The following is a 19,405-nucleotide window of genomic DNA, read 5'->3' on the forward strand; positions in this document are numbered from 1 at the left end:
CAGTCCAGCCCTTCCTACTCTAGGGTAAGTTACCCATAAACACGTCTGTAGTGGCGATGATTCCTTCAGAATATGGCGAAGGTAACCGTTCATTCCAGGCGTTATTAAAATAACAAATTCACCGTGCTTTGTTAGAGTGACTTAACACTAGTTTACATATTGGTTTTACCTGTCAAGTACATATATGATATTAAACTTTGCTACCCTTCTCTTAACATTCTGCTATGGCGAGCGCCGTGGACATAGTGGAATAGGTAGTTAGCTAGTTTGAAAAATCGCGCTTAGTTTTCTTATTAGCTAGTTGTTTACTTGATGGCTAGCTGTTTACTTGTCTAGGATAGCTACCTAGCCACTTAGCTAGCATAGCTATCTTAATGTGCTTGAAGAAGTACCTAATAGAAATAAGTGATGAAATCATTCACGATCAAACAACATTCACGTTGTGTTGTGTTAAACTAACTTGCATTTATATAATACTAGCTAAGTAGCAACTTCACTTTTCTGTGTATGTAAGATTCATGTTGTATCCATTTGGTTGATGGGATAAGATATTAGGAAGGGGGAAATGAGGGGAATAAACAATCGGGACCACGTTGAGGAAAAAGGCTATCGGAACCACTTTGAGGTATGTCTCGTTAATTTAGTAATGAACAGTGTGAGATAAATAAATTGCCAAAATTAATAAATAAACGAGCAAATGATGGATGCGATCTGCTAATCACAAGTGTTTACACTCTTATGTTAACTGAGTGGGTAAAATCCCATTTTAATGTTGGTATAAAAGATGTACCTTTCAGGTTGGTATTTATATACTGTATAGGTTATGTATCCAAAGAAGATTCCAGGAGAGTAAAAACTGTAGAGCTATTCAAAATTGTAGTGAAGTACATAAGGTTCCTAGGGAAACAGGACGTTTTCAGACAGGTCCTTCATCAGTTTTGCTAACAAAGCGCTTTTTAATTTGTGTGATAATTTGCAAAACATTTTGTTTGCTAAGCTTATAAAGGACTTCTGTCTGAAATGTCTTGTATCTCTGGAAATCTCTGGATGTCTCTTACATTTACACTACCACATGCAAAATGTATGATTGCTTAGACATGGGCTTCAGAGGTGAAAACCAACTACATTGACTGAGTCAGACACCATCTTCAAATAAATTAGTAATAGGGGATTCTAGAGTTAATTTAGTGTTTTTAACCCAGTCCTTCTAGATCACCTGATGATCCACATTTCTGCTCTATTCTATAAAAACTAGCCCAAGTTATATAACTAATTTCATTGGACAGAAAACGAGGCCAATTCTATCACTACCTGAATGGGAGCTTATGCAGACTACTGTAGCTTACCTGGTAGAGCAGATAAGGCATGGGTTTAAGGTCTTCGGAAAATGCTCTGTTTGTTAGATAAAGGCATCTGCTAAATGCCGTCCGTGTAGATGCATGAATGGTGCAAGTCTGGCATTCATGAAAGAAATACTGTTTCTAGTAGCTGCCCCACAAAACATTCTGGATGAAAACATTGAAGGGAAAAGAATGCAAAATTATCACAAGTCACATTTCATCAGATGTCTCATTTTCATACCCATTGGCATTAAATGGTCAGATCACATTGAAAGAAACCTCACTTGGTGCGTCAGGATTATTATGGAGCTTCTTTTTGAAATATGACACAATCTTATGAATTTAATGCTTTATTGCATTATTATATATACTGATATAAAACAACTTAAAAAAAATACAATGTAATTGAAAGTTTATAGGTCAAATGATAGAATACCCATTTTCTATAGAAATTGACAAGGACCAGAAAATAATCTTAAAATGGTTTAGATTCATATGTGACACAAAATAAATATAAGTGAACTGAGCTTTTCTCAATAGTCCTAAAAAGGCATTTTTTGGTGGCATGTGATTGAATAAAAACCCTAGGGGCCTGGGTAAAGGTGTGATGGGAGTTGAGACAGCAATAATATGTGGTATGTGGGAGTCGCTCTGAGTTGGGGAACACTGCTTTACCCAAATAAGGAATAGCTAAACAACAAAAAAACAAAGTATGCAGACTTACTTTGTCATGAAAAAAAGCCTCCAGCTGTAGGAGCCTTGTAGACTTTATACCAAGACATTGGTGTAACGCTTGGGGCCATGCCCCCATTCCATTCTATAGTGCTCACTGGCACCTGCAACCGATCATGGAGGGGCTACTCCATATTCTACTAAATAAAACAATAATATAAAGCATTACTGCATGGCACTTTGATTAAGTCGCTCTTTACGAAGTCTTATGTTTTTATACAAAGTTTTAAATTGTGTTGCCTAATTCCTGATCTACCCATTTGCTTCTATGTTTTGACCTTTTGCCTGTTTTTTTATCCTGTTTGTAGTCAACTCCTCTTGGCTTGTTTGCCCTGGATTTTCCTTAATAAACCACTCTACAGGTACATATAGGGACAATGCCACAGTTGCCTTGAACCCTGTCTGGTGTCTCTATTGGTGTTTATTAGTGTATTAATAATTTGCTTACAAAATCTAAATTTGCTTGATTTTCTTATATATTCTTGCCTTTGCAGTAGTCAACATTAACCGACCAAGATTATTGTTCATAGTGATTATTTTATGTGTTAATTTTATTTAAGAACATTAAATTTTATTCAAGATTAATTCTTACATGTCATTATTTTTTATAGGAATTTGAACATACAATTAGAACTATTTGATGATGAACACTATACCGAACTCTCCAACAGACCTAAAACAGAACAACGATTTCTTTGAACTTGAATTTGAACTTACTGATTCAGACAGTAATGTAACGAGTGAGAGTGATTCTCTAGAATCAGACAATGAAAGCAAGGGTGTGGATACCCTCCTTAGAACAGAAGAGCCACCTGAAAAGAAACGGCGTGTATTCATTGGTACCTGGGTAACCGGACCCTTCACTCCAAGCCGTTTCACATTTGACCATGTCTTGACGGGCCCAGCTAAAGAGTGCGTGACATCCACGGACCTGACCGAGTCCGATTGTTTCCGACTTTTCTTTGACTCTGAACTGATGCATCGCATTGTGGAGAGAACTAACGCATTTGCCACAGCCAGCGGTGTGAAGGAACATGGAGATGAAACTGACAATTTGTGCTGGACAAATGTCACTTTGCCCGAGATGTACAGCCTGTTGGCCTGCTTGCTCCTAATGGGACTAGTCAGGAAGGATACGGTGGAGGAGTATTGGACAACAGACCCCCTGACTGAGACTCCCATTTTTGGCAAGTTTTTTACTCAAACACGGTTTCTCTTGCTTCTCAGGGCAATGCACCTCTCCAGTCTTGCTGGATGGCAAGGTTCGTTTTCACCCACGCAGAATCACATGGTTTTTGCTCATCTCAAGAGCCGCTTTGGTGAGCTTTTCCACCCGTCACAAGAACTGTGTATTCAAACATCTTTCTCCCTACATGATGGTGTTCTTTCTCTCCAGCCACCACAATCATCAGAACAGTCCAGTGCTGGTGTCCAGTTGATAGCACTCTCTGACGTTAAAACAGGTTATGTGCTCAACTTTGAGGTTCGTACAGGCTATGCTTCTTCAGACTCTGGCATGGCTGCGTGCAGCATGTTTTCTGTGTCCATGACCTTGGAACTGGTAAGGCCTTACCTTGGGAAGGGCCATGTGCTCTACACAGATGATCAACACAACAGTCCTGGGTTGTTTCGCTACCTCCACAAATTGGGAACCAGTGCTTGTGGCCCTGTGCGTCTAGCCTGGATGCCAAGCTTCAGTGAAAACATGGAGACAGAATTTCTTCACACGGACATGTTGCTGGCAGTGAAAAGGCGTAATCTGGAAGACTTGCCCCTCTTGTCTTCTGTGCACAGCACAAGCATGGCCATAAACAGCAAGGGAGATGAAGAACCAGAGTGTGAGGCTGACTACAGTCGGGCCATGAGGTCATCCAAACATCAGATTGTGCACATCGACTATGCTAACTTTGGTAGAACTCCACTCAGATGGTATCACAAAGTTCTGCTTCACTTAATGACCACCACAGTGCAGAATGCCTTTATGATCTATCAGAGCCTTTCCCAGAAGACAACAACTTTCTACAGTTTCCAACTGGACCTGATCAACCAGCTTCTTAAAATGAATCACCCTGACCTTGGAGCAGCCAGGACCATAGCTGCAACAGTGGGCATTCCTATGCGGCTAGTTGGTCGGCATTTTCCAAAGCCTGTGACATTGGATAGCGCCATCAGCTCCTGGTGCTTCGTCTGTCAGAACACAAGCACTAGAGCATCCCAGTTGGTGAAAACAAGCTATACATGTGTGGAGTGTCAGAAACCACTGTGTGCAGTGCCTTGCTTTGAGATCTACCACACACTAAAGGACTATTGAATTATATTGCATTGTATCTCTTGTACAGTGGTAGCTCAGTGGTTAAGGTACTTGACTTGTAATCAGAAGGTTGCTGGATCAAGCCCTACCACTGCCAAGTTGCCAATGTTGGGACCCTGAGCAAGGCCCTTAACCCTCAATTGCTTAATTTGTACTTGGTCATAATTGGAATTAGTCAATACATCCCTAAATTAGCTAAAATGAGTAAAAGAGCAGGCACACAATCCACTCATGGAGGTTGAGTGTAAGTGGTTATATATAGATAAAAAGCAGCAATAAACAGTGTGTGTAGGCAAAGAGGCGTAAAGTAGCCCTAATTTGAGAAGTGATTAGCTGTAAATTTACCCTGGCCAGTTCTTGTGTCAAGGGGAATTCTACTTTTTTTTCCATATAATATTTCATAACATTTGCTTGGTGGCTTGTAATTGTGGCAGTTAGATTTTATGTGCCTTATGTAAAAGTTTAGGACATTCATCTTCTAAACCTAGGCTTCTTATATCTTAGAAATCAGCATGTTCTTAGTCCTGTATTTACTGAATTTTTGTTTGTCTAAATGTCAGTTTTTTGGTTTTGGTACATTTTACTTTTCATAAGACATGAAAACTGAAAAAATGTTTGCAAATCTGGAATTTTTTTCCATAGTCTTAAAAATGATCAAGAAATGAATTGATTTGGAAAACCCTTCTAAAAATGCACGTTTTTATGTTTCACAGTGGGGAAAAATGGGAAAAGTTTACATGTAACTGTCTAAATGTTGGATACAACATTGCCCTGCATAATGTATAATAGGAGCTAAATTTCTTAATTCTTCAAGAAATTTACATTATTATTATTACATATAATGTAATAATTATTACATAATTCAGTGTTTTTTTCATTGTGAGAATTATGGATTTAAACCTATGTAGATTTTTCATAAAATCTATATAAGGCAGTTCATAGTGCTTGTTTCAAGACTCCAGTGTTATAAATCTTCAGTAATAAATGCTTCAGTAATAAATCTGTAAACATTACTTAGCATGATTAAGTTTGGACTACCTGTCACTCCTTTTATGATCTTAAATCATAGAATAGATTTATTTGTTTTAAGACAATTCAGCGCTTGCAATGAAAAACTACTTATCTATATATTCTACTGCATTCTACTAAATAAAACAATAATATAAAGCATTATTGCAAGGCACTTTCACTAAGTCACTCATTATGAAGTCTTATGTTTTTGCACAAAGTGTTAAATTGTGTTGCCTGATTGCTGATCTACTCATTTGCTTCTGTGTTTTGACCTTTTGCCTGTTTTTTATCCTGTTTGTAGTCAACCCATCTTAGCTTGTTTGCCCTGGATTTTCCTTAATAAACCACTCTACAAATACATATATGAACAATGCCACAGTTGACTTGTGCCCAGTCTGATGTCCCTAATAGTGTTTTTTTGTTATGTGTTTTGTATAAATAATTTGCTTACAGAATCTAAATTTGCTTGATTTTCTTATATATTCTTGCCTTTGCAGTAGTCAACATTAACCGACCAAGATTATTGTTCATAGTGATTATTTTACGTATTAATTTTATTTAAGAACAGAATTAATCTTGAATAAAAATGTTATCTTGCATGTCATTATTTTTATAGGAATTTGGACATACAATTAGAACTATTTGATGAACACTATACTGAACTCTCCCCCAGACCTAAAACAGAACGATTTATTTGAACTTGAATTTGATCTTACTGATTCAGACACTAATGCAATGAGTGAGAGTGATCCCCTAGAATCAGACAATGAAAGCAAGGGTGTAGATACCCTCCTTAGAACAGAGGAGCCGCCTGAAAAGAAATAGCATGTATTCGTTGGCACTTGGGTATCCAGACCCTTCACTTCAAGCTGGGGCCCAGCTAAAGAGTGTGACGTCAAAATACATACACATCACTATACTGTCCTACTTTCTACTAAATAAAAACAAACAAGGCATTATTGCAAGTTGTATTTTCAAATGCCCATGTGAATTAAGTATGGTATGTATAATTAAATCATATTTAAAATGTTAATGCAAAGGTTGTACAAAAGCTAAAATTACAACAATAACAAAAAAAAGATGATATATGGTTTTTAATTGCTCAAACCCATTCCAATCGATTAGTTGGTAATAAAACACGATATACTGAATGTTTAAGTCAGACTGTTTGGAGAAATCTTAATCCTAGATTTAAATATTTATTTTACATAAGTATGTGTTCTGCTAAAAGAAATTATGAACTAACCAATTAAGATAGCTACAACTACAAATTTTCTGCATAGATAAAGTTCACCAGTCAATATTCTGACGTTGTCATGGTAGTCACACCCCTAACGTAAACTGTAGCTGACTATTGAAAGCTGTCGCGAACGGCCCCAGCAATGTTTCAAAATACGGCCTCGCGCCATTTTAAGAGTGCTGCGCGAAGAACAAGAGAATTAACATCGGGTGGTCTTTAACAAAAATACACATACTGTAGTGTTCTTGCTGTCAAAATATAGTATTACAGGAATATCTTTGTGTATTTTATTTTCCGTTACGATTGGAAGTTTTATTCGGGATTGAATGCGGAGCTGAGGTAATGGTTTACACGAGGCTGTTCACTAGACAGTGTATGGAAATGTCGCCAACTAGGTAGCTTTGCTAGCTGAATAACTAAACCCGCTTCTTAGCTAGCTGGCTAGCTAGGTTGCTACCTATTTTTTAATGAGAACTTGCTTAATGAATAGTGGCATTCGGTGATGTGGCTTATTTGTATTTCCACTCGTATTTGCATACTCTTACATAATCCAAAGTTTAACTAAATTGTAAGGTAGGTTAGCTGGCTAAACGGACCTCTTAACTCGACGACTGCTAGTGAATGATGCTAGCTAGCTAACCTACATTACCAATCACGGTCGACGTAGCTAGATATCTAGCTAGTTGTCTAATCTAGGTTAGTATGCAGCTCCTATTGTCTCAATTTCATTAAACTCGTATTCTCTAGTTGACTATATATTCAGACTACTAATTTTCAAAATATGTGCTGTCGTATGTGCAGGTTCCATGTTCGTTGTTGCTGGTTTCTAACTAGGGGCCCCTGTTTAGCAACATTGTGATTCCTTCCTGAGTCATTTGTACTCGTATAGATACGTATCGGATATTGTAAAGCCCATGCGTGATGAGCTGGCTATGAACTGGTTATTGGTCTCGTGAAATTTGAAGTCAAGACACTAAAATGCCATACGGTTTTAGGTGAACAATGACGCAGTTTTTGCCTCCGAATCTGCTGGCGTTGTTTGCCCCGCGGGACCCTATACCATTCCTGCCGCAGCTTGAGAAACTTCCCCATGAGAAGCATCACAACCAGCCATATTCAGGCATCGCTCCTTTTATCAAGCACTTTGAGGTAGCCCAACACGTATGATGTTGTGAAACTTTATTTATATGTAACTTAATGATTTCTATGTTGGTAACTAACTTAAATTACTATTAAAATGGTTCTAAAATTATTTGTCTGCAGTGTTGCTCAAGTTCATGGTGTTAACTAACCTACTTGTACTTGCCATGGTATTGACTAGGACCCTAGAGATGCCCCCCCACCTACCAGAGCCGAAACACGAGAGGAGAGATTGGAAAGGAAGGTGAGACTTATTTGAGGGTGGTGTTCTTGTAGGCACTTGTGGGGCTTTTTGATGGCTTTCTGATTTGAAGACTACAAAATGGAAAGGATCTGTTTGATTGCGTTTGCTCTGTAAATCACAGAGACGTGAGAAGATGGAGAGGAGGCAGATCGTGGTAGAGGAAGAGCTGAAGTTGTGTAAGTTCATGAAGCTTTTTAAGTGCTTAACCAATATACATTCCAGCATTGTCACATTATCTTGCTCACTTAATTTTTTATTTATTTATTTGCAGGGGATCCTCACAATGATCCCAATGCTCAGGGAGATGCCTTCAAAACCTTGTTCGTGGCTCGAATTGTAAGTATTGAATTGTGCGGCAGTAACTGACTTGGCTCTCCAAATATTTGATTTGTCTTCTCTTACAACTGCATGTTGTTTTTGCACAGAATTATGATACTACAGAGTCCAAGCTGCGTCGTGAGTTTGAAGTATATGGTCCTATCAAAAGGGTAAGCTGTTATGCTTTGGATCCTGTGTGCTTATCAGTGTTAGACTTTTCTTCTCTGCCCATACTTATGTCCTCCTTAATTCCCACCCTCCAGATCTATATTGTGTACAACAAGAGGACAGGGAAACCACGTGGCTATGCTTTCATTGAGTATGAACATGAGCGAGACATGCACTGTGAGTATATACATCTCATGCTCACACATCTTGTGATTTTAAATGCTGTAAGCTTAGTGTGTATGCACTGCTATTCTCCAGAAGGAAAGGGTTAAAAGGCCATTTTGATCACTTCTCAAATTAGGGCTAATTTACGCCTCTTTGCCTACACACACTGTTTATTGCTGCTTTTTATCTATATATAACCACTTACACTCAACCTCCGTGAGTGGATTGTGTGCCTGCTCTTTTACTCATTTTAGCTAATTTAGGGATGTATTGACTAATATTGTAAAAGTAATTTTACAATCTACCTCAGTGCAAAAATGTGCACAGCATACTTAAAGGTCTGTTTTTAAAAAACAAAACAAAACAAAAAAAAAACAAGTTTAAGTGACCTCGGAGAAATCAAGTAAATGACCCTTCATCTGTGTTTGTGTGTCTGTGTGACTGTCGGTGTCTTGAACTCCCGTCTGTATTCCTATGCAGAGTATTCTCTTCCCTGCCTGTGTGTTTGTGTTGCATCAGGTGTGAATGTTCGACGTGCATTACACATGGATATGGGGAGGGCAGGGGTGGGGATATGGCTGTTAGTCCACTACACACACGTTCTGATGAATGTTGCCACTGTATGGCATCTCTAATGTTTAGGCAGTGAGACACATAGGAGTGTGTGTTTCCGGCTGAAGCGGCGACGGTAAGCTGAAGGCCAGGCCTTCTGTAGTGTCAAGGTGACTCCAAACCCCGTACACCTGTCTGTCTGTTCAAACGAGTTGCAGTTAACGTGAAGGCTTTTTTTTTTTATTATTCCCTTCCCCCTCCCTTTCCTTTTCTCTAATACGTTGGCTCAAGTGAGACCATGATGAGTGAAGTGTTGCAGCGCAAGTCCATGCAGTGTATTAATTGTGTGTTGTTCTCGTTGCTACTGCAGCCGCCTATCTCTGATGGCTATTGGCCAGAGCTGGCTTGCAGATCATGCTGATGGTTTTGATACATCTACACCCTACTACCACAGCTCAGTATATGGTTGGTATGATGGGTTTGTATGATGGGTAAGATTTTTTTCCACCCTCATCTACTTCCAGGCAGAAACGAGGGACACGTTCACTTGACCAAAGTGTGCTTGCCTCGTTTGTGGGCGGAAAGACGGCGCCGTTATTTTTTGGTCACTGAACGTTCCTTGTGTTAGGTGCAGGGAGCGGGTGCCTGCGGTCAGCCTGTTCCCTCAAAGCCACTGCACATTTTGATGTGACAGCCCAGACTGTACTCTGCAACATTTAGAGTATTAAACCGCAGTGGAAGCTCGGTGAGCTGGTAAGCGGCAGCCAGGACCAACTGTCCTATTCAAGGCAGAAAGAAACTTTGGGGGCTTGAGACCATCATGATTGTTACGGTTAAGGAAATTGTACAGTGGTCTTTATCAGAGTGAGAAGTTCATTTTCCATTTAGTTGGATGCTTGGCTTGTGTTAAACCTATGTGGTACTCCACTGTGCTATTTTTAGTCAATTTTCCTTAAGTCCTTGAGTGATGTACATCTTAAATATATTGTGGAATAAAGGTTAAGTTCAGAAACTTCCTTGCTCGGACGCCACTACAAAGCTGCAGAAAGATGTTACATTTATCTAAATCTTACAGAGTATAGCTGTTTAATTATGATTTATAGATGGCTTTAATGGTATAGGTTAACCAAAGGCAATCCAGTGTCAAGCAAAAACACTAAGCAAAGAAACTCACTTAGACTATGGTGGTTAGGAGTTGATCAGATATTTAAACATGGCATGCATAGATCAATATTGTAAAGGTCCCATTTCACTATTGGTAATGAATTCATCTTTCACCCAAACTATTAGTAATTTAATATCTGAGCCAACACTGACACCAAGTATGTGGAAGATTATGCTGTTTATGCCCCTTAAGAGACACATTACTTTTTTCAGCTGTTAAACTTGAATACAATAGTCTTTTTCAAAAAAGTTATCACCCTTCCCCAAACAGCACTCTTCTCAGTAACTAAGCTGTCTATATCCCTTATGCATCTTCCTTGCAAGTGATCTTTTAGATTTGAGTTAAGACTACCACCCACCCAATGTGGCTTAACCTATAATTGGATTTTTAGACATTTAAACCAAATTAAATTTGCTAGGAGCTTGTTAGATCTGCAAACATGCCTTGGTGAGCGTTCCTGGATATGAACCTCAAGTGCATGGGGGTTCTTGGTAAGGCCCCTGGTTTGATGGGAGGAGGACAGGGCCAAGACCTGTTTATTAAGATGAAGTAGAGAGGGTTGGTGGTAAGGCCCTCTTCTTACTGACATGACATCTGTTAGAAAACTGAGGGTTTGGGGTAAGGCCCTCTGGTTGAGATGTCTAGAGAGGGTTCATGGTAAGGCCCTCTTGTTTTTAAAGATGGAATTGAGGGTTGTTGGTAAGGCCCTCTAACAAACATATTGGAGAAGCTAGGGAGACTTGAGGGTTGTTGGTAAGGCCCTCTAGCTGAGTGATTGGAGAGACTAGGGAAACTGAGGGTTGTTGGTAAGGCCCTCTAGCTGAGTGATTGGAGAGACTAGGGAAACTGAGGGTTGTTGGTAAGGCCCTCTAGCTGAGTGATTGGAGAGACTAGGGAAACTGAGGGTTGTTGGTAAGGCCCTCTAGCTGAGTGATTGGAGAGACTAGGGAAACTGAGGGTTGTTGGTAAGGCCCTCTCAATAGGGTAGAAAGGAAGAGTTTGTACCTGCTTCCTCCAAGATGGCTATGCTCGACAGTGCAGACCAGAGTAGCTTCATGGACCTCATCCAGTCCAGCTGAGTAAAGAAATGGATCCCAATTTTTGTTTTTATTAGTTTATTTTAAAATCATTCCACCTGTATCCCAGTTGTGGCTGCGCGGGGCCTAAATATCAAACATATGGAAGGCCAGACTCCATTTTGATTCAGCAACTGGAATCACCAGGCTACGTTTCAAGGGGCTATGTCACCGATGGGTTCCAACCTTGGCCAGGTATTATGGTAAGGTAGACTTTACAGGTAACATGGTAAGATGGGGACAATGATTTCTTCACTGGCTCAGATATGATTCTTGGGTTTCTGGGAAGAACAATTATTATACTGAAAATTGGGGCGGGGGGTATGTAATGTGGCACCACAGATGTTTGTAGTAGTGTTGAATTAAGTACAAAATGTCAGTAGACAGAATTGGTAAATATATAGTTTTAGTTTTGGGATGTGGGATGTTGAGCAGAGAAACCTTGTATCTTAATGGATCCTTATTGCATTGTATTTGGTTTTTTGTGCCGATGTGAGGGTTTGGATGGTTGTTGGTAGAATACCCAATAATATCCCTTTTTGAGACAGCGTGCGAGAATGTGAGGAGGCCCCTAGCCCAATGGGTTTGAATGGCTGAATAAACTTCAATTTACAGGATTTTCTAAAAATGGAACATGTCAATTATGAATCATAAAGCAAACAGTAGACTTTTTCCTAGTTTGATTTGAAAGGTATTTTCTTAAGAATTATACTTGGTTATATGTTCCTGGACATGCCTTGAATACAATTTTTCTGAAATTGGTATGCACATGTGCTTTTTATTTTTAAATCCCCATCATTCCAAAGCTTTTGTGACAAACCATGACTGACTGTTTTCCTCAGTACTCAAAAGCCTGATATTGTGGAGTGTTTGTTTTTGTTTTTGTTTTTTGTTGTTTTTTTTGTTTGTTTAAGTTGTGGCATGATTGCTAAACTAATGGTTACTGTTCTAAGGCCAAGAGGATCAGTGTTGTCCAGAATTGATGTTGATTACATTGTAATATTCTCTAAGCCTTTTTTTGTTTGTTTGTTTGGGTTTTTTTTGTTTGTTTGGTTTTTAAATACACTTTACTACAACTGAAAATATGAATATCTATTATAGGTTATTAATTTAATGCTAACTTAATCAGTCAGTGGTTGCCCATCTATGCGTAAAATTCAAAGCCGAAACACCTTAGTTATCACAAGGCCATTATTAAAATGTTTGTTAGGAACTTGTAAACTGAGAGATCTTAGAAGAGAAGTCTAGTCCCAAATGCAGGGTGGAGAAATCCCTCTTTTCCTAGCCTCCTTGAATACTCATTTGAAGATGAGTAGACTTGACTAAGATGCTGGGAGTTGCATCATTTTTACTTACTATCAATTAAAATTGTTCCAGCTTTGTAGTTAACCTTTTGGCTTTGTCAGACTCCTCTTGAACATGTCTAATGAAAGGGGGTGGGGGGGGAGTGCCAATGCTGACTGGTGGCTGAGGCTTGCTGTCTCGCACTTGTCAGTTAACTGAGGTAAGCCTGTGCCTTTTAATGGCTGTGTGAATTAACATGGGCATCAAACTGTGTCTCAAGGTAAGAGATCACCAAAGCAATACTGTGTTGTTTACCCCCACCTCTTCTGACTGTCATATTTTCTCTTGCTTTTTTCTCGCCCTCCCCCCCCCCCCCATTCTGTCTTTCTCTCCCACTTGCCTCCCATCCCTTCCTGTTACTCTTTCGGTTTAATTTTCCCACTTTAGCCGCCTACAAGCATGCAGATGGCAAAAAGATTGATGGGCGGCGGGTACTGGTGGATGTGGAGAGAGGTCGTACTGTGAAAGGATGGCACCCCCGTAGGCTGGGTAATGCACTGCTTCTCTCTCAAATGTTGTTACTAATCATCCTGGGATTTTTATATAGCTTTTTCTATTTGACTAATGGTTTCAGGAATTACCAAAATTTGTCTAATGGAATGTGACGTAGATTTTTCCAATGTTTCCTCTAATTGCTGCCTAGGTGGGGGTCTGGGTGGTACGAGGAGAGGTGGAGCAGACGTTAACATCAAACACTCTGGCCGAGATGACACTTCCCGTTATGATGATAGACCTATTGGGAGGTGAGTGTAGTCCGTGAAAGGTTGGGTCCCCCCCCCCCCCTTCTTCTCCCCCTCTCTTTCTCACCTCTAGACTGTCTGCTCTCTCGTTTCCCTGCAGTGACCGTGATCGTGACCGTGGAGATCGGCGTGAGAGGAGTCGCGAGCGTGAGCGGGACAGGGAACGTGGTGAGCGGCGACGGTCGCGCTCTAGGGAGAGGCGCAGGCGCACCCGGTCCCGCGAGCGTGACAGAGCAGCGCCGCCAGTTGCTGAGGAGGGAGGCGGCAGCCGTCGAAGAGAAAGGGAACGGGAGAGGGGGGAGGTTGAAGGCAAGACCCGAGAGAGGAGCCGAGACCGCGAGCGTGACCGTGAGCGCAAGAGGAGGAGCCGGAGCAGGGACAGGAGGAGGGAGAGGGAGAGAGGGAAGGGAGGTGAGGAGGGTGTGGGTGGCCTTCCCGATGGCATGATGGGAGATGGAGGAGAAAGGGGGCAGGAAGATCCTGCTTTAGGTGAGCCAGGGCGGACAGATGAGGGGGGCCCAGAGGGAGAGGAGCGAGGGAGGGACCGTGACAGGGAGAGGGAGCGTGACCGTGACCGGAAGCGTAGCCACAGGGATAAAGATAGAGACAGGGACAGGAGGAGAGACAGAGAAAGAGATCGTGAACACAAACGAGATCGGGGTGATCGTGAGAGGGGCAGCGAGCGCCGGGAGGACAGGCATGCCCCCCTACTGCCCCCCATGGGAGATCACGAAGGCCTGGGTAACGGAGGTGAGGAAGGGGATGAGTCGGTCCCGCCACAGTCTGAAGAAGGATCCCAGGATGGCATGGGAATGATGATGGACCAAGACTCCATGCAGTCTGGGGAAGGCTATGGCTCCAATGAGAATGGATACAGGATGGACTTGCAGGGTGATGAGTATTAATCAGATGGGCTTTGATTGTACACCAAGGTCATCACATGCAGTATATGTGATGTGTTGGGGGGTTTTTTGTTTTTTTTTTGTTTTGTTTTTTTTGCTTTCTTCCCCTGTGGTTTTGTTTTTGTTTTTGTTTTGTTTTTTTTGGCTAGTTCCCTGCTTCTCAGCCATTCTCTTGGTTCACTTGCCCTTGGTGCTTCTGTCCCTGTGGTGACACTCTCCACATGAGAATGTGAGCATCTTAATGTACAACAAGTCTTGGGGAGCATGACCTCCACAGCAAGCAATGTCTTCTGGTCTGGCATAGTAACAGCTGAACTTTGATCAGCCTTTTTTTTGGTGGGGGGGGGGGGAACTGACATCAAATAAATTTGGCAAAGGTTGTATGAAAAGTTAATTGAATCGATCATCTCTATCTGAATTTCCTGTTTAACATTTCAGCTGTAGTGCTGTATTCTATAAACATTGAATGCTGTGCTTGTTTGCTCACGTACAGTATAAATATTTTATACACTTGTCTGATTAAATAGACTTAATGGATTATTCGAGTTCATGTTTCCCCCCCACCCCCGTATAAATCTTTATTGGTCTACTTCAAGAATCATTTCAAGGTAAGGCGTTATGATGGGTAAGATGTTGACTATAATTTACGTTATTTAGGCTCCTCGGATGCTCAAATGCTCCATCATATTCTGTTCCTATTCCCCACGTTGTGAATCATAGCAACGACCCTTCTGTGAAGAACGACAGAAATTGCTGTTCAATAACTTGCCATAGATTCACAATTTATTTCATTTTATTTTTGAGTGCTTCGTAAAACTAGTTTTTTTTTCGGGGTTCTGTTTTGCATCTTTCTCTTTTAATAAACGATCCCTTTTTTAATTATCCTCGACGACTTGTCATCTGTACACATTTTTTTGATTCGAGAAAAAAACGAATCAGTTTGGTTTTGCCTCTTACGTAGAATGTTGCGTAGTTCAATAAGACGGGACTTGGTGCACGCGAGTGGACGGACCGCTTGATGCTCCTGATCGTGTACTGTTCGATTTCGACGTCGGAAGCATTACGAAGCAATGGTCCGTCTTGAATAGTGTACCTCCTTCAGGAAAGAACTTGGGACAAGTAAATCGGTTATACTTTATCAGCAGAGGTAACGTTCCTGTCTTCACCGCAGTGTTAGTCGAGTATCTTCTTAATGATGTCATCGTATTATCATACGGGGAAAGAGGTGGACATGGCGGCGATGACGGAACCCCTCTGTTTAGAAAGAGGTAGGCTAATCCTACAATGAAATATTTAATTAGCTACTTTGTTACAATTGTATTACTCTGATGCTAAGAATATGCACCGATCATTCTGGATTTGGGATTTATTCTATTTAAAGAAGACTTTCATGGCTTGGTCACTTGTGACCGGGGTATGTAGTAGCCATAGAATGGATAGTCACCGCCTGCAAATCCTGTAAAATACGTTCCTATTTCTCAGTGACATTAGCTATATTACGTTCGTTATAACGGTTTACTTACAGTTTGCAGGGATCTTATCTGGCTAACCATTCCTCCACGTAGATTGCCTAGACTAATTCATTTGCTTATATAACCACATGTACATTTGATTATGGTCTTAGAATACAAACATTTTCAAAGCCCGCATGCGCAGGCAATGTTTCTCACTCTATATTTCTCTCTGTTCTGTGCTCAGATGTGTGTAGAGTGATCGAGCTGTTGGACCGGCTGCAAAGGAGTGGCGAGCTGCCACCTCCCAAGCTGCAGGCGCTGCAGAGAGTCCTACAGAGCAAGTTCTGTGCTGCCATCAGAGAGGTGGGCTTCCTGCACCACCTGCTGCCTTCCAAAGAGAATTCTGCTCCTCACTCCTCTATTTGTACCTCTTGTTAGTATGTGAACGAGTGCTACCCCTCTCAAAACAGCGTGATGGCCAATGCAACAGTTCCTTTAGTGTTTGACTTTGTCCTCTAAACCTGCCTTTTGCCTGCCATTAATTCCTCTATTGTTTTCCTTCAAAATGGTGGATCATTACCACCATGTTGGTGGGAGAGGTTTTAACTACAGAGGAGGAGTCATTGATACAGCTGCAGTGTTTTTTGTCCCACACCTTCACAGGCACTTGTGCTATATCTGCATTCCTGCTCCCTCCTCTTCTCATCGGAGTGTCTTACTTCCATCTCAGACGCTACCCTTCCACTATGACTCTCACTTAATCTATTAGTGCTTGTAACTATGGCAATTTTGAGTTCATCAATATTTACAGGTGAATGTGCCAGACAGATATTGCACTTTTCTAATCAGTCCAGTGGTTCCACACACTACAGTGAATTCCCCACCCTGCCACGATGACTGACCACGTTCAAATCCAGATGATCCAACCATCTTTTAGGGGTCCAAATTGTCTTTCCCCCTCCCTTCTGATAGGTATATGAACAGCTCTATGACACCTTGGACATTGTGGGTGGCCCTGAGGTTCGTGCTCAGGCAACAGCTAAGGTAAATCTTTCATTGCACTTTCTTTTAATTTTTCTTTCAACTATCACAAAATATAGCAGTTTTAGTGTCAGTAAATGTGGGCTTCACATGAGGAAATGTCAGTAAATCTTGTCAATAAATGATGCAGAAAATATTTAGAATCCTTATATGAGCCAGTACGTACTTGTGATCCCCTTAGAGTGTAAATATAGGGCTTCCTGTTTTCCTTTTGTGGTCTGCTTTCACACACTACTGCCTTTTAATTTCACTTGGCATTTTTCCCCACTGTAGGCCACAGTGGCAGCCTTCGCAGCTAGCGAAGGCCACGCCCACCCCCGTGTGGTGGAGCTCCCCAAGACAGATGAGGGGCTAGGCTTCAACATCATGGGAGGGAAAGAGCAGAACTCTCCTATTTACATTTCCAGGGTAATTCCCGGGGGTGTGGCTGACCGACAGGGCGGGCTAAAGAGAGGAGACCAGCTGTTGTCCGTCAACGGTGTGGTATGTAGGGTGCCGGGCGACGCCTTCAACCGCTGTGGTGATTTCAGTTAATTTTTCAATGTTCTATGGCCTGTGTGTTATCCTCTGTGTACATGTGACATGGTCAATTACCATGACAATAACATTTCACCAAACAGTTCTGTTCTTTCCTTTCTGCCCCATAATTCCTTGCTTGCAGAGTGTGGAGGGTGAGCACCATGAGAAGGCGGTGGAGCTTCTGAAAGCTGCGCAGGGTTCAGTGAAGCTGGTTGTGCGCTATACCCCGAAAGTGCTGGAGGAGATGGAGGCCAGGTTTGAAAAGCTCCGCAGTGCCAGTAGGCGGCGCCAGCAGCACACTAGCTACTCGTGAGTGCCTTTCTGCCTGCTCAGTTACAGCAGCGTGCTGAGTGACTGGAATACTGAGTGACTGTGTAGGGGGGGGAACCATTCTAACATTACACAGAAAGGCGACGTGTGTAATTAAAGATACTTTCTGCCAAATGCATTCACACTTTGTGCTGATCCTGTATGTTTACAGTTCTAGTTTGTAGAATAAGAAGAAATAAAGTATTTTGCTTTGTGTGCTATGTATGCGTTTTATGGTGAATAGGTAACTTTCACCAGATATGGGTGTACGGGTCCTCAAATTGAGGTCATCTGCACTTTATAGGCATTGTTACTTGCTGGAGTGCAGAGCTGAACCCTGTGCCACAGTCCAGTTATATTTGGACAGCACAGAATAATCAGCCGGCTAAGTATACTGACAGCAGAGTAATTTTAATGTTTATATGCACTATGAGAGACAAAATATATAATTTGTTTCATATAATGTTATGAAATTAGATTTTATGCCATGTGCATTCTAAATTAAGTACAGACACTCTAATGTCTATGTTTAACATGCTGCTTGAAATTGAGATTGGATTTCTTTTTTTGTTTTTGTTTTCCTTTTATAATTTACAGGTCTTTAGAGTCTCGGGGTTAACCAATCCATTCGTCTGGCCAACCTGTTGCCCACCCCGTCACTCAATCCTCCAATGGGAAGACACAAGACTAGCATTGACATCAAGATGAGCACAGACTTGATTTAGATGTTACTTATATGTTAGTGGAAACTTCCCAAAACAGTAGACCTCAAATGTACTCTTTCCCCTGGCCACTTGTAGGGAAAGACTGCATTATGTATCCAGTCTGTTGGAATGATTATCTATCAGTCTATTTATTTATTCACGTCTGTCAGAAAACAGCCAGTTGTATATTGTTCAGTATTGGTAGCAAAGAACATAGACACAACTATAGCAAAGATCTGATGTGAATACAGTGTATTCACCCATCAGATGCATGCATATCCACACCTCCAAGGGCTCTGTGTGTGGTGCAACCTGCTTTGTCTAAGATTTTTAGTAAAGGACTGGATCCCTTGAGTGAGAGTTGCCTAAGCTCTCAGACCACTCACATTTCAATTATTTGTTGAGTTGAAGTTTCAGACAAAGTACAAATGGCAATGTCTGGAGTTGTGCCTGTGTGTCCTAATAATATGGGTGACATTGTTACTGTATAAAAGAATATAATAAAGGACTCCTGACCTCATACTGGATGAATCCTCTGATAAAGGAACACTATCTGCCTGTCTGTGTAAGCAAGTGAATTGGATGAGAGTATGAGACACAAGTGTTATGTAAATGTTGTAAATATACTTACTGATAAAATGTCATTCTGTCTACAGGTTCTGTCCCTGTGGTATGGCTCTTATTGTGTGTTTTTGATCTGCCAATCATGCCTGTTCGCACATTCATGAGCTTACTGACATTCATTTATTCCTACAATAAAGTCAACAATCTAATGGTCCCTTTTTATCTATTTATTTGTTTTGTCTGGTGAAGGACGAAAATTATTCATTCGATGACGCAATATAATGCCTAAGATGTTAGGATTTAACAAATTCACTGCCATGTTTTTATATGTATTAGGTAATTCGGCCATGTTCTGGGTTCGTTTAA

General features: G+C 41.1%; 3 protein-coding genes across 4 annotated transcripts; all 3 read left to right on the plus strand.

Annotated features, from left to right (window-relative positions):
• The first annotated feature begins 65 nt into the window (after positions 1 to 65).
• LOC113569920 (piggyBac transposable element-derived protein 4) lies at positions 66 to 5,855 on the plus strand. The gene is made up of 3 exons (XM_026998030.2): positions 66 to 81; positions 3,300 to 3,391; positions 3,469 to 5,855. Exon 3 carries the CDS (start codon positions 3,589 to 3,591, stop codon positions 4,381 to 4,383), a length of 795 nt encoding a protein of 264 aa, XP_026853831.1. The 5' UTR covers positions 66 to 81; positions 3,300 to 3,391; positions 3,469 to 3,588; the 3' UTR covers positions 4,384 to 5,855.
• Positions 5,856 to 6,795: 940 nt separating this feature from the next.
• On the plus strand, positions 6,796 to 15,332 carry snrnp70 (small nuclear ribonucleoprotein 70 (U1)). The gene is made up of 10 exons (XM_026997943.2): positions 6,796 to 6,973; positions 7,630 to 7,783; positions 7,956 to 8,018; positions 8,140 to 8,194; positions 8,290 to 8,354; positions 8,444 to 8,506; positions 8,600 to 8,681; positions 13,194 to 13,295; positions 13,450 to 13,549; positions 13,647 to 15,332. The coding sequence occupies exons 2-10, from the start codon at positions 7,637 to 7,639 to the stop codon at positions 14,449 to 14,451; spliced, it is 1,482 nt and encodes a 493-aa protein (XP_026853744.2). The 5' UTR covers positions 6,796 to 6,973; positions 7,630 to 7,636; the 3' UTR covers positions 14,452 to 15,332.
• Positions 15,333 to 15,425: 93 nt separating this feature from the next.
• lin7b (lin-7 homolog B (C. elegans)) lies at positions 15,426 to 19,253 on the plus strand. 2 transcript variants are annotated; one of them, XM_026998046.2, is made up of 6 exons: positions 15,426 to 15,716; positions 16,147 to 16,265; positions 16,875 to 16,946; positions 17,217 to 17,351; positions 17,605 to 17,771; positions 18,369 to 19,253. In XM_026998046.2, the coding sequence occupies exons 1-6, from the start codon at positions 15,641 to 15,643 to the stop codon at positions 18,388 to 18,390; spliced, it is 591 nt and encodes a 196-aa protein (XP_026853847.1). In that variant the 5' UTR covers positions 15,426 to 15,640; the 3' UTR covers positions 18,391 to 19,253. The 2 variants fall into 2 exon arrangements, with proteins under 2 accessions (XP_026853847.1, XP_026853846.1); XM_026998045.2 differs by having other exon boundaries at positions 15,428 to 15,716; positions 17,217 to 17,426.
• The last annotated feature ends 152 nt before the right edge of the window (positions 19,254 to 19,405 follow it).

This window comes from Electrophorus electricus, chromosome 1, assembly GCF_013358815.1.
Source record: "Electrophorus electricus isolate fEleEle1 chromosome 1, fEleEle1.pri, whole genome shotgun sequence".
NCBI classification, from domain to species: Eukaryota; Metazoa; Chordata; class Actinopteri; order Gymnotiformes; family Gymnotidae; genus Electrophorus; species Electrophorus electricus.

Excerpts from the sequence above, each read along its gene's own strand:
- LOC113569920 (XM_026998030.2), top strand. The coding sequence starts at position 3,589 with ATGGCTGCGTGCAGCATGTTTTCTGTGTCCATGACCTTGGAACTGGTA.
- snrnp70 (XM_026997943.2), top strand. The coding sequence starts at position 7,637 with ATGACGCAGTTTTTGCCTCCGAATCTGCTGGCGTTGTTTGCCCCGCGG. Across the intron at positions 7,784-7,955 it reads CTTTTATCAAGCACTTTGAG|GACCCTAGAGATGCCCCCCC; the intron begins GTAGCCCAACAC and ends GGTATTGACTAG. Across the intron at positions 13,296-13,449 it reads ATGGCACCCCCGTAGGCTGG|GTGGGGGTCTGGGTGGTACG; the intron begins GTAATGCACTGC and ends ATTGCTGCCTAG.
- lin7b (XM_026998045.2), top strand. The coding sequence starts at position 15,641 with ATGATGTCATCGTATTATCATACGGGGAAAGAGGTGGACATGGCGGCG. Across the intron at positions 16,266-16,874 it reads TCTGTGCTGCCATCAGAGAG|GTATATGAACAGCTCTATGA; the intron begins GTGGGCTTCCTG and ends CCCTTCTGATAG. Across the intron at positions 16,947-17,216 it reads GTGCTCAGGCAACAGCTAAG|GCCACAGTGGCAGCCTTCGC; the intron begins GTAAATCTTTCA and ends TCCCCACTGTAG.